Genomic DNA, 14,177 nt, shown 5'->3' with positions numbered 1-14,177 from the left:
GTCAGACCGATGATAAACCGTATGTGGATCCTGATGGTTTGACTGAACCACAACTGGTTTTAGCATTACTCACTTGTGTTCCTCTGTTTCCCAGGTGGTGTTTGTTAGCATATGTAAGAATTTCTGGGACTGTGGCCTGGTCGCGATTGATGACATCACTGTCAGTGTGGGGGACTGTCAAATCACAGCAGGTAACTGAGACGTAACCTGACAGCTGTAAACCAGCAGAGTGTCTGAAGCTGTAACGGCTGATGTTTCACTGCTGCTTGATACAGTGTGGTTCACAGCTGCTGTGTGTGTGTGTGTGTGTGTGTGTGTGTGTGTGCGCGCGTGTGTGTGTGTGCGTGTGTGTGCGTGTGTGTGTGTGTGTGTGTTTCCAGTGCAACCAAACAAACCCAGGCTGTTGTCATGAAGAAGTCAATAGAAAAAGAAAATGACATCATCCTCCTCATCCACAGTGGCAGGAAAAAGCATTTGGACAGATTCACAGTTTCCTGCATTAGCTGGTCTTAAAATATGATCTTATTTTCATCTAAGCCACAATTGTGTTGAAGTTAATGTCACACAACATTCAACAGAAGTTAACAAAGTTCTAACAAACTCTGAGCTTCTTTGTTACTGATCCTCTGAGCTGAGCTTTTTAAGCTTGTCTTGTCCACTTCCACTAGTTTGGTGCTACTGCATAGCACAGGTCATCGATTCTTAAAGGGATAGTTCAACATTTTGGCAAATTGGCCCATTGCAAATACACAATCCACATTCACCACACTATGAGATAATAACGGAACGTTACGTAGACGGAGCTGTTTTAGAGGTAAATTCATGCAAAACCACTGATGCGCGTTCCTGTTGGGGACAGTTTTTCGGCAAGCAGTCTCTGCATTTGCCTCGAAAACAACTCAGTCTCGTAACGTTCCGTTATTATCTCATTTTTATTGCATTTAATGTATTTGACTTAAAATGGTAGGTCTAATAATTTTTTAAAAACTCTCTGACTAATATATCAGACTGATCTACAACCAAAGTGAGATTGGACCAACACCACAGACTAGTCTGACTCCAGGTCTGATCACTCCTCCGCTGTGCTTCTGTTCATGTCATTAGTCGCAGGGTTCATAACCAGTTTGAGCTATAATGTTTAGAAGTTTCAAATTCCTCCTTCTCAACTCAGTTTCCCACAATACCTCTCTTATCACCTGCCAACTGATCCGGTCTGAGTGAATCCTCACGTCCTCCATGTCTGTCCTGACTGACTGTGTCCCCCAGGCTCCCTCCCAGGCCAGTGCAACTTTGAAAGTGGAGTCTGCGGCTACATCCAGGATAAGACAGGGGACAAGGCCGACTGGCTGCGAGTCCGAGGACACACCCCCACCTCCTACACAGGACCCAGAGGAGACCACACCACTGGGGTGGGTGAGTCATTCTCCATTCCCTGCTTATTTCATCAATTCACAAGCATGATGTTGTAACGCATCTTCCCACTGTTTCAAACATGAACGATTTTCACACACCATGTGCTCCCTCCAGGTTATTTCATGTACATCGAGGCTTCACTCATGCGTCCGGGTCACAAAGCTCGGCTGCTGACCTCTGATCTGCGGGGGTCCTCGTCCCCTCAGTGTTTGATCTTCTACTACCACATGTATGGATCAGGCACCGGCATACTGAGCGTGCTCCTGCGTGACAGCAGCGGAGAGCGGGACATGCTGCTGTGGAGGAGGCGTGGGGAGCAGAGCGTCAGCTGGATGAGGGCCATGGTGGACTACCACTGTGATACCCGACACCAGGTATGGAGAAATATGTGCATTACAGACTCTATATACTTAAAGAGGAACTAGATGGATGGATGGATGGATGGATGGATGGATGGATGGATGGATGGATGGATAGATAGATAGATAGATTCCCCGGTATCCCATGCACTATGGTCTACGATTTGGAGCATTGGTAATTATTATTAACATAGTTTATACAGCAATTATGGTCCTGTGGTCTGATATACACAATATAAATAGCAAAAAGAACCAAAAAAATCCATTCAGTCTATCAGCCGTGGGCCTGCATAGAAATTGACCAATGGGTGCCGCGCGCTCCGTCCGGCTCCCATTGGCTCGTACCCTCCATCCTATCCCCTCGTCTCCCCTGCTCCTCCTCGACCCGCCTCGTCCCCACCCCCTCCGCTTAGAAACTACAAGTAGTTGTAACTGCTCTGAGCTGCTCAGCCACAGACACATGAACCCACCAATTCAGCACCTGCTGCCCTCCACCCCCGGTCAGTCTGCCGCTGAAAGCCCCACTAGGATTCAGAGAAGCACAGTACAGAAGCACAGAATGTGTTGCTGCCCGTATTACTAGTACCGGCGCCGCGTCGAGTCTCCCTGATCCTCTCCCCGACACACAGCCGCTTCCAGCCGCAGCCTGACCGGGGTGCTCTGCACCCTGCACACCGCGGCCCTGCTGAGCTCCTGGTCTTCCTCCTCTCCCTGACACACAGCTGCTTCCAGCCGCAGCCTGAGCGGGTCTCTCTGCACTGCGGCGCCGCGGAGCTCCAGGCCCCGGTCTCTCTGCTCCTCTCCCCCAGAGACAGCACCCTGTGGCCGGTCACCCAGCGCGAGGAGTCTCCCTGTAGCATGAGGCTGTGCTAATGGTTGCTAATGGCGGCGCTGCTCGTACTAGCGGTCGCCGCGGTCCCGTTGCCGGGGACGGCGACGACGGTACTGGCACCGCCTCGTTACCGGCAGCTGGTGCACAGCGGCGGCGCCAGCCCCGATGCCGCCGCTGTGGACCAGCTGCCGGTAACGAGGCGGTATTAGTGGGCTAGTGCCGAGCACAGCCTCATGCTACAGGGAGACTCTTCGCGCTGGGTGACCCAGGACAGGGTCCTGTGTGTGGGGGAGAGGAGCAGGAAGAGTCGGGGCCTGGAGCTCCGCGGCGCCACAGTGCAGAGAGACCCAGGCTGCAGCGGCGGTGCTGAGTTTATGTTGAACAGGTAATCTTTGGTTTCATTGTGGAAGTTGTGACTGTGAATATGACATTTTACTCCGCATTCAAAGCCGCGTTTGGTTTCTGCGGGCAGCAGGCTTGTTGCCTGCTCCGCTCTGCTCTGTGAGGGGAGGGGGGGAGGCGTGTCGCGAGGAGGTCCCGAGGGGCGGGCCATACGAGCTCAGAGGGGAGGGGCGGGGGTGTGTGAGAGGTGCTTTTTTCAAATTTTTCTCATCCTCTTTCAAAACGTAGACCATAGCTTTAAACTCCACACAGGAATGAAACACCTGGCCTCAGTCCCCGGTATCTGGTGTTCACACATTAAACTCCACACAGGAACGAAACACCTGGCCTAGATTTAACATTTAACAGTGTAAAAGTGGCTTCTGATTCAATAGAACTATTATTATATAAAATACAGTAGCATGTATCTGCTGGGGTGGGGGTTCAGGGTAATTGTGATGGTTAAATCAATGACTTGTAACTTGTCCAGAGCCTCCCACTTGGTGTCCCAGCTCTCGTCTCTGCGACACTTTGTAATTTTGTAATTTATTTATTTAGAAGTCAGGACAATGCACATTAATAAAACATGTACCGTAGTACCTGTAAATGTGCCAGATTGTAGCCCGTGGGCTAATTTCCATCTGGAGTCCTCTAGGCAGGTTGGTGTTACAATACAGTACAAAAGGTTAGAATACATTTTAAGTAGGAAATAGCATAAACACATACAATATTACAACACATTACTAGTACTAATATATGTTAAGACAGATCAGTACATTAGAAGCATGCAGTTAGGACATTAAAGGTGATTACACGTTTGGTTGGCTCTGAGCCACACCTTCAGGTGGCTCTTAAAAATAGTCAAGGTAGGGCATTCCTTTATGGGTAAGGGTAGTGTGTTCCAGATTGCAGTTTGTTTGTTTAAATGTAATAAACTCTTTAAGTGGAGATGGCGCCAGGCCATGAAGTACTTTATATATTAAGCATACAGAGGAGAATTTACAGAAATTAGGAAAACTCAGCAAATTATATTTCACTAGAATGTTACAATGATGGTAAGAAAACGTTTTTTTGTCTAAGATTTTGAGTGCTTTTTTATACAGAAGCTCAACTGGTTTCACGATAGTAGAGCCGGTCATGGACCAGCTGGTAATACAGTAGCTTAAATGAGAAAAAATCATAGAGTGCAGAAACATCAGAGCAGCTGCTTCTGACACTGCCACACAAACGTAACGCCCCCCGTAACCTGTAATCTCTTGTTTGTGACAGATAAGACTACACATCGTTAACATTGTATATGATAAATAATGTCATCAACCACCATTGATTGCTTTCTCTTTTTCATTCAAAACAAATGCACATGGAGTAGGCGAGGGTTAGCAACACAGAGGAAAAGAGACCAGACTAGTTCCCCTTTAACCCCAGTAGATACCTAGTATCTTACTTTGTCTCATTCATTCTTGTTCTGGACCCTGCGTATCACATCACACAACACAGATCAGCACCTCCAGTCTGTTCTGGATGTTTCAAACAGCTGTCAAAACAACCACAGCCACAAAACTACACGGATAATAATTCCTGTAAAACATGGTTTAGACTGAAATGGATAAAGAGTGTAGCATGCTGCTGCATCTCTTGTTGAGTGTTACAGTTCTCTGTTGGGCCAAGATCTCATCATGTTGTATGATAGGGTTGTAGTTCATCTCTATTTCACAGCAGTGTTTATGTTGAGCTTGGTTTTGTCTACAATGGGTTTACTGAAGCCAGAGTGTCCCTACTCAACCTGAATGTACCAGCTGTTCAACATCACAGCTGGCTCACATGGACACTTAGATCAGAGTGTGAATTACACAAGGACAGTCAGGAGGGGGTGTGGGTTGACTTGTTCTCTGGGCCCCAGAGGAACCAGTGGCGTATCCAGGATATTTTTACTGGGGTGGCCAAGATGGGACACAAAGCTAGTGTGGGGTGGCCATGGCATAACAAAACTATTGTGATATACGCAGCCGACCGCGGTTCAAATCTTGGCTGGAGGTTCTTTACTGCATGTCACATTACCTCTCTCTCGCCCATGATTTCCTGTCTCATAATCTCATTTCTGATTTGTTGATCTGTTACTAATCATTATATACTGTCATTTTAGTCCCAGTGTTGACCTTTGTGGCCCTACTATGGTTGTTTTGTTTTGTTTTGTTTTGTCCCAATGTAGTTACAATAACTGTGGTTTGTCCTTGTTTGTACTATTGTTTTTGTCTTTTGGTTTGCTTGTTTTGTTTGTTTATTTGTCTGTTTGTTTTTCTATATTGTAGAGAACATGTTTGTCTGTTGAATCTATGTTTGTCTATATGTTTGGACCCCCTCGAAAACGAGATGATACATCTCAAGGGGTTTTATCCAAATAAACAAATTTCAAATGTCAAGAAGAAAGGTTTACTGGTAAAAAAAAAAAAAAACTTTTAAAAAACAGTATTTTTTTCACAGTTCTTGGTACTCTCTGGTTGTTTTAACATGTCGGTTTTTAATCAGTAATTGTTCAGGATAGGGTACAGCTTTTCTAAGAGCCTTGTATTGGATAAAAATCCTCACCTCTTCACAATTTGTATCAGGGTAGCAAAATTCACCTGCTCTTAACTCATCCTATAGAATAACATTCATCAGTCATTAGCTCATTATCTGTATTACCTGTATTGTTACCTGTGTGTTCTTTACTAATTGAAGCCCTATCTAGTGATTAAATAAACACAGTAATCTAGGCAACAGAAGAAACCCAAAAACTCAAATTAAAGCTTAATATTTAAAGATAGGCCTCATTAAAAAGTGTAGGCCTATCTGTAAGCAAAAGATAAACTATGCTTGTAAGAAAAAACTGAAATTGCTCTTAACATGCTTGGTTTATGTTATTATTTATCTTACATCTAAATTTGTTGGAGATATTGGAATTTGATTTTTTGGTTTGTTTTTTGCCAGCACACGTGTGTTTTTGTTTAATCACAAGATGCTGCCTAAATTAGTAAAGCAAACGTAGGTAACAATACAGGTGACACAGATGGTGGCCAGATGGCTAGGGATGAGCAAGTAGCTACACCATTGTCTCTTCAACCATATAAAAATTATCTGTATGCAGCCTATGGAGTGGGTGGGACTTTAACCTGTAATTGTAAGCCTAAAACTGGAAGAAGTTGCTATTATTATTATTATTATTAGAAAACTATAGTATTTACAGAAAAGCATCAGCACTGAGCTTCAGATTTTTGATCACAAGTAAACAATTTACAGAACAAGTTTCTTAGAAACACAGAACATGGATATTCTTAAGTGCATCTAGGGCTGAACGATTTTGGGAAAAGATCTAATTGCAATTGTTCGGGCAGATATTACAATTCTGATTTGATTCACGATTTTCTTAAAATCAAGCTTCAGTGCAATATTCATTATGTATAGCTAGTAAATGTACAAACATGACAGAAAATTACAGCATGACATTAAAACATTAAATGCCATGCTCTAATGCAAGAATGAAAACTAAAGTTAAGTAGTGGGGGCCAGAGATGTTCACAAGTCTTTTTTTTTCTTTTCTTTTTTTACCAAATCCAAGTCAAGTCTCAATTCTCTAAAAAATAAAAATCTCTTGTCTCCTCTGGTTGTAATGACGCTTCTATCATCTGCTGCTTTCCGGTCTACTAAGAATAGGTACTGCACAGCTATATAGTCTAGTCCTATTTCACAGCAAACATATTAACAGGAGGACTTAGCCTAGGCTACAGTAGCCTGATGTGTGTCACTTATGCAGCAGCTCGTCCCCGACCCCGTGACGGAAGGTCTGACCACAAACGGACGTTAACTTGTGCCTCACTGGTGCAGTGTTGCCAACTTGGCGACTTTCCAACCCCTCTTGGTGACTTTTTTTGTCAAAAGCGACTAGCGACAAATCTAGCGACTTTTCCCCGTGATATTACAAACGTTTCTGGACCTGAAATCACGTTATCACAGCTGTTTTCAACGAGCAGCGGCGCTGCCGCGGGCACTCGCAGGTATTCAGCCTACACACAGTAGTGTCACGGAGCTGCCTCCGCTGCATTCAGAGACGCACTGCTCCACGCCACAGACATAAAGAGCGCCGCTGGCCGCCGCCCCCCCACTGAGATAATGACGTCATTTAGCGACTTTTAGCGACTTTTACGACAGCCAATAGCGACTTTGCTTACTGAGGAGTTGGCAACACTGCACTGGTGTCGCTGGTTCACAGTCACCTGTCTGTCACTCACCTGCAGCTGACTGCGCAGTCAGAGGATCTGCTGTTCCTCTCTCTTTAGCCTGGTGTTTGACTGCACTCTGTATAAAGTGTGTTAATTTCAACACTGTAAAATTAGCGCGATATAGCGCATTTACCGTTTATTAGCGGTCAAGCGCGACCTATGCGCCCGTATGTGTGTGTGTGTGTGTGTGTGTGTGACAGAGAGAGAGAGAGGGAGAGGGAGAGAGAGAGAGCGGAGCGAGGCACAGCTACAGTGACTGTGTGTAGAGGAGTGTGTGACAGCGTTCCTCTTGTTTCTTGTGTTGACGAACTTAACCAACAACTACCTATCAAATTTGGGGTGGCCACAGGGGTGGCCAATGAGTTTTCAGGGGTGGCCAGTGCCACCCCAGGCCACCCCCCAGAATCGCCATTGAGAGGAACACATTGCACTGCAGGGACCTGAAGTGTCAGTCCTTCAGCTGTCAAATCAATGTAGTGTTGTGAAAAATACAAAAATATTATTTACCTCTGGAGAGCAAATTAATATGTCAAGTACTGTAAAAGTACCTAAAAATTGTACTTCAGTTCAGTACTATCTATCCATCAACTGTCAGTGCTTTTTTTTTTTGGCTTAGTTTGCTTATTGCACTTTAAATATATTGCTGCAACCTTCTCTTTATTTTTTACTACATGTCTTTATCGGGACCTTCTATTTATTACATGTTTTCTGTATGGCCTTATGCCTTTCTTGTATGTACAGCATCCCCCCTCTATCCAAGACAACAGAATGACTGAACCTTCGGCCGTAGGGGCAAGCAAAGGCCGCTGAATTCATGTATTCAATATGTCTATGGCTGAATTGCTCAGGGTCTTAATACAAACTGCTCGTAGTTTCAAATGTGGAAGGGGGTCGGGACGAGGAGCAGGGGAGTGTCAAATTGAGCGAGGTGATTGGACGGAGGATACTGTATGAGAGAGAGAGTTCTCTTTCATAATATTTCGTTCGATGTCTCACTATGGGATGCACACCTCGCTGCAGCCCTCAGAAGCATTTATCTCATTACGCCAATCCTGATTGGCTGGTGAACGTGTCCGTCCGCCACAAGTAGTCCCACCTACCTTAAATAGCTCATGCGGACGGCACCACCCTCATTCAAACACCTCTTCTCACTCGGAGCATATCTCGCGTCCAGGGCTAGCTAACTTAACTGTCCATAGACGGATCTTATTTAGCTTCTGTCGCTGGGCGCTACTAGCTTAGGACATTTTTCTGCTTCGTCGGTCACACCAGATCGAACTCAGTGCTTTCCTGCCCTCCACGGCTTGGTCAGCACTGCTCTCGACGCCCCACCACGGCTACTCGAGCACCGGGCATTAGCACACCAGCTAATTCTCGGCTTCTTCACGGTTAGCACACCAGCTAACTGCCTCGGCTCCCTGCCTGCACACCAGCTCGCACGGAATGGAGGCTAAAACCCCTCACACCAGAGGGCACGGAGACTCCGGAGCCAGACTCTGTCGCTGCGGGAATAAGATATTGAGCATGGATCCACACCAGGTCTGCTCGTTCTGTCTTGGGCTGGAACACGCCCGGGCGGCTATCGAGGTCCCCGGCTCGTGTTAACACTGTGCGGTGTTCACCATCAAGAGTCTCCGCAGACGACTAGCCCGCCAGGCTAGCCTGTCTGGACATGACCCCTATCTCTCTTCTGACGGCGCCGCCGTCGAGGGCGAAGAGGAGGTGGGGGTCGCTGCGGTGGCGACATCGGAGGCTAGCGCCAGCTGGGGCTCCCAGCTCGAGCTAGCCGCGGTTCCCCCGCTGGAGGAAGACGTCCTGGATTTGGACTATGGGGAAGATGATGATGGCGCCTTGGATCTCCTCATATCAGAGGACGAAGAAGAGGACGACATCTTCATCACGCCGGCTCGGGCTGCAAAGCCCGCGGCTTCCGTCGACTCTCGGGATGGAGACGAGAGTAGCACACCAGCTTCTCCCTCCCCCAGCTCGGACATGCTCGACGTGTGCAAACGCGCTGCTGCCCGGCTGGGCATCCCCTGGCCCGCTGTCGTAGCTGAGACCACCAGATCACGCTACGAGGGGAAGAAATTGCCCTTGGCCAAGAGCGCGACGAAGCAACTTCTCCCCGTCTTCCCGGAGCTGCTGGAGGAGGTGGCGCGCTCATGGAGAGACCGCCCCTACAGCAGCCGGAGCCCGGTTCCCGGGGCCTCGTCCCTCGACTGTGAGGCGATGGAGAGCCTGGGTCTGCTCCGCATGCCTCCGATGGAGCCACTTGTTGCAGCTCACCTTCACCCCCAGCTGTCAGCGGTGTCCTCCCGGAGCCCCAGCCTGCCGTCCAAGTCCGACCGTTTTCAGTCAGCCCTGACTGAGAAGGCGTACAAGGCGGCGGCGCTCTCGGCCAGAGATCAGGCTGAGTTGTGCGAGGATGTTGTGCAAACTCAGGACCCAGCTGCGTGGGAGGAGATACCGGTCATCACCGACCTGTGTCTCCGTGTCCAACGCTGCGCGGTCCAGGCCACGGGAAGAGCGATGGGGACCATGGTTCTGCAGGAGTGGGCGCGGTGGCTCAACCTCGCCAGCCTGTCGGACAGAGAGAAGGACGACGTCCTGGACATGCCCATTGTCCCGTAGGGGATTTTTGGTTAGGCCCTAGCATCGATGCAACGGCGGTGTGAAGCCAAAAAGAAGGAAGACGAAGCTCTCAAGCTCTGCCTCCCTCGCAAGCCCCCAGCTCCCTCTCCACCTGCGCAGCGTAAAACCTTCGCGCAGGCTGCTTCCCAGGTTTCGCAGTTCAAAATACCGAAACACCCGAAGCCTCAGCCCGCCCCGCCGCCTGTGCCCGGTCGGTCCGGCTGGTTCAAGAAGCCCTTGGCCCCAGCTACAGCTCCGCCGGCACAGCCCGCGCAAGCTACCAGCAACCAGGCCAGGAAGAAGAAGAGAGCGGCCTGACCACCCCTCTCGTCACCGGTGATGCAGCTGGAAGTTCCCCGTTCTCCAGCTCCACCTGTTTGGCTTCCGAGCGTGCACTCCGGGGCCCCCCACGCCCCCATCTCCCAGCTGCCACGGACCGTGCCAGAGCAGACCGGGAGAGACGGACATCTGACGGCAGAGGGTTCAGTGGTTGCCCCTCTCCCATGTCCACAAGCACGCACACACACACAAGTTTTCATAAAGAAAATAAAAAGTGCCCCGCTGTCGCATCCAGGCCGAGTGCCGAGGGCGCAGCTAATAAAAGCCAAAACTATAAAAATAAACAGCGCGGTGGCGGCACCTGCTGTGGCGAGGGCAGTGAGGTCCCCGTCACTGCGTTGTCCTCCCGGGCCAAAGTGCACAGCACCGCCCGGAGGCCATGTCAGTTTTCCACCACGAGAGGGCGCCACCGCACCGCAGTTGGGACCTCTCATGGTGGAGGAGCTGCAGCATGTCTCACCTCTCTGCCGCAGGTGGGAGAGGTGGGCCGCGCTCGCAGCTTCACCCTGGGTGTTGAGGACGATTTCGAGGGGATACAGGCTGCAGTTTGCCGCTGTTCCCCCTCGATTCGCCGGCATAATACACTCCCAGGCCCAGGGAGAGTCAGCTCGTGTTTTGCAGGAGGAAATCCTCTCACTGTTAAACAAAGGAGCAATCTGTGTCGTTCCTCCCACACAGTGTCAGAGCGGTTTTTACTCCAGGTACTTTCTGGTCCCAAAACGGGGGGGGGGTTTGGTATTCGCCCTATCCTGGATCTACGTGCTCTGAACAAATTTCTCAGGAAATACAAGTTCAGGATGCTCACACACGCATCCCTGCTGCGCCTGGTGCGACAGAACGATTGGTTCACTTCTGTCGATCTGAAAGACGCGTATTTCCACATTCCAATATATCCTCCCCACAGAAAGTATCTGAGGTTCGCTTTCCAGGGGACTTGCTACGAGTACCGCGTGCTCCCATTCGGTCTGTCTTTAAGCCCGAGGGTGTTGCACGGAAGCGGCGATAGCCCCGCTGAGACAGCAGGGCATTCGCTTGGCCACATATCTGGACGATTGGCTGCTTTTGGCACAATCGAGGCAGGAGGCCATGGCGCATACGCATATTCTCACACGGCACCTATTCGACCTGGGTTTTGTGATAAACGCGGAAAAGAGCATGCTGTCCCCGACACAGGACATAATCTTTCTGGGATTATCCCTGGACTCGGTGATTTTCACGGCGCGCCTCTCGGCGGAGCGAGTGAGAGCTTTCAGGACATGTCTCGCGCTTTTCCATCCAGGCAAATCTGTTCAATTCAGATTGTGTCCTCGATTACTCGGACTGATGGCGTCAGCCATTCTCGTGGTTCGTCTCGGTCGCCTCCACATGAGGGAATTCCAGCTTTGGGTGGCCTCATGCGGGCTGGATCCCGTGCGTCATGGCGCACGGAGAGTGTTGGTCACGCCGGGGTGCGTCAGGACACTGCGCCACTGGCGAGCCCCGTCCTTTCTGACCCGCGGGGTACCCATGGGCTCTGTCCTGTCCAGGAAGGTGGTCACTACGGACGCCAGCCTGACAGGGTGGGGCGGAATTCACTAGGGCCGGTCAGTGAGGGGCCGCTGGAGTGTGGACCTCCAGCGGTCTCACATAAATTTTCTGGAACTTTCAGCGGTGTTCCTCTCCCTGAAACACTTCCTTCCGTCTCTCATGGGCCATCATGTCCTGGTGAGGACGGAAAATACGACGACGGTAGCGTACATCAACCGCCAAGGGGGGTTGCGCTCTCGTCAGTTGCACATGCTGGCACGCAGACTGATCCTGTGGAGCTGCGGTCGTCTTCTCTCCCTGAGGGCGACGCACGTCCCAGGAGCTCTGAACACGGGCACGGACCTGTTGTCCAGGGGCGCGCCGGTATACGGGGAGTGGACTCTGCACCCGGAGATTGTGGAACAGATATGGGCCCGTTATGGTCGAGCCGCGGTGGATCTGTTCGCGTCAAGAGGAAACGCGCAGTGCGCGCTGCATTGGCTGGCGGAGATATATCGGTTGCTGTGCGCGCAGCCCTGGCAGCTCCCGCTGCGCAGGGACCTGTTATCACAGGGGGGGGGGAAGGTTTTCCACCCGCACCCAGAACGCCTGGCGCTGTGGGCTTGGCCCCTGAGTGGTTCAATTTGTCAGCTGTGGGACTCCCACAGCGTGTGATTTCCACTATACAAAGTGATCGAGCCTCTTCCACTAGGTCTCTGTATGACTGTAAGTGGAGAGTGTTTGAGGACTGGTGTCACAGAAACGGCCACGTTCCTTTTCAGTGTCCAGTGGGGGTGATATTGTCATTCTTGCAGGACCTGATTGAAAAACGAAAAGCCTTCTCCACAGTTAAAGTGTACTTGGCAGCTATAGCCGCCTGTCACGTGGGGTTTGGGAAGCAAACAGCGAGCCAGCACCCGCTGGTTTGCCGTTTTATGAAGGGAGCGCGCAGGCTTCTCCCCGTGTCCAGACTGCTGGTGCCACCATGGGATCTGGCTGTGGTTCTGGAGGGACTCAAGGGTCCTCCTTTTGAGCCGCTGGAGGGGGCAGGCTTGAAACACCTGTCTCTCAAGACAGTGCTGTTACTGGCTCTGGCTTCGGCTAAACGGGTTAGTGACATCCATGCGCTTTCGGTGCATCCATCATGCACTCAGCTTTTCCCGGGGGATGTGAGGATGATTTTGAAGCCCAACTCGGCCTTTGTGCCTAAGGTGGTGGGCTCATGTTCTCCTATTGACCTTGTGGCTTTTGCTGCCTCACCTGGAGAGCAGCGGTCGCATGCGTTATGTCCAGTCCGTGCAGTGCGCACTTACATGGACAGGACTAAGGGTTTCAGGAGGAGCGATCAGCTGTTTGTCTCCTGGGCTAATCCTCATAAGGGGAAACCTGTCACAAAGCAGCGCCTGTCCCACTGGGTCGTGGAGGCAATTGCTTTGGCTTATACGAGTCAGGGTTTGCAGCCACCTGCGGGTCTGCGGGCGCACTCGACTCGGGGCTTGGCCGCATCCTGGGCCTTATTCAGGGGAGTTTCTGTTCAGGACATCTGTGCTGCAGCGAGTTGGTCCTCGCCTCTCACTTTTGTCCGTTTTTATATGCTGGACGTCTCCGCTCCGTGCGTGGCACGCGCGGTTTTGCTGTCCTGATTGGAACAGAGTACCTTTTCCCTGTGGATTGGTGGACGCTCGATAAGCTTGTCTGGCAATACGGGAGCAACCATATCCCATAGTGAGACATCGAACGAAATATTATGAAAGAGAACTTTAGGTTATTTACATAACCCCGGTTCTCTGAGTAATATGAGTGAGATGTCTCACCAGACCACCCTTCTTGCTTGGGCGAGTGAGAAGAGGTGCTTATCTTGAATGAGGGTGGTGCCGTCCGCATGAGCTATTTAAGGTAGGTGGGACTACCTGTGGCGGACGGACACGTTCACCAGCCAATCAGGATTGGCGTAATGAGATAAATGCTTCTGAGGGCTGCAGCGAGGCGTGCATCCCATAGTGAGACATCTCACTCATATTACTCAGAGAACCGGGGTTATGTAAATAACCTAAAGTTTCTTTGCGATTTTGTTGGTTCCTTTTTCTCTTCACATTGTGTAGGTTGTACTATTGGGCCATAACCACCGTCTAAATGATGTTAATAATAATGATCAATCTTCCTCAATGTCGACCATAGCTTTAATGTTGTTCAATGAAAACAGAGGAAGTCTCTGTTATGAAGGCTACATGAAGGTGAAAGAGCTAAGAAGTCTATAAACATGAAATAATAAACTATATATTGATGTTAAAATGTATTTATATAACAAATAATCCTCCATTGTCTCACTGCTCATTAAGCAGGTTGCTGACATTAGACCATTTGGAGATGAACCAAGCTAACGATGGAAACATGAGTTACGTAATCTGTAGACACATGACACAATCACATTCAGTCAGTCAGAAGGTAAAATGTACTAAA

At 49.8% G+C, this 14,177-nt stretch overlaps 1 protein-coding gene across 2 annotated transcripts in view; it reads left to right on the top strand.

The window, feature by feature from the left end:
• The window catches only part of mamdc2a (MAM domain containing 2a), a 68,647-nt gene that overhangs the window by 52,062 nt on the left and 2,408 nt on the right, over positions 1 to 14,177 (top strand). The window contains exons 9-11 of one of the 2 annotated variants that reach the window (XR_015036609.1): positions 95 to 191; positions 1,267 to 1,409; positions 1,528 to 1,787. Coding sequence is in view for 1 of the 2 variants with exons in the window: in XM_085787392.1 (XP_085643518.1) it covers positions 95 to 191; positions 1,267 to 1,413; positions 1,528 to 1,787 (504 nt within the window). In the remaining variant the exon portion in view is untranslated. Of the gene's footprint in view, positions 1 to 94; positions 192 to 1,266; positions 1,414 to 1,527; positions 1,788 to 14,177 lie in introns of both variants that reach the window. The other variant, XM_085787392.1, reaches the window with a different exon arrangement.

Source organism: Trachurus japonicus, chromosome 9 (assembly GCF_045865225.1).
Source record: "Trachurus japonicus isolate A0001 chromosome 9, Traja_1.0".
Lineage (NCBI taxonomy): Eukaryota > Metazoa > Chordata > Actinopteri > Carangiformes > Carangidae > Trachurus > Trachurus japonicus.
Note: the sequence above shows the minus strand (reverse complement) of the source record. Positions and strands in the feature narration are given on the sequence as shown.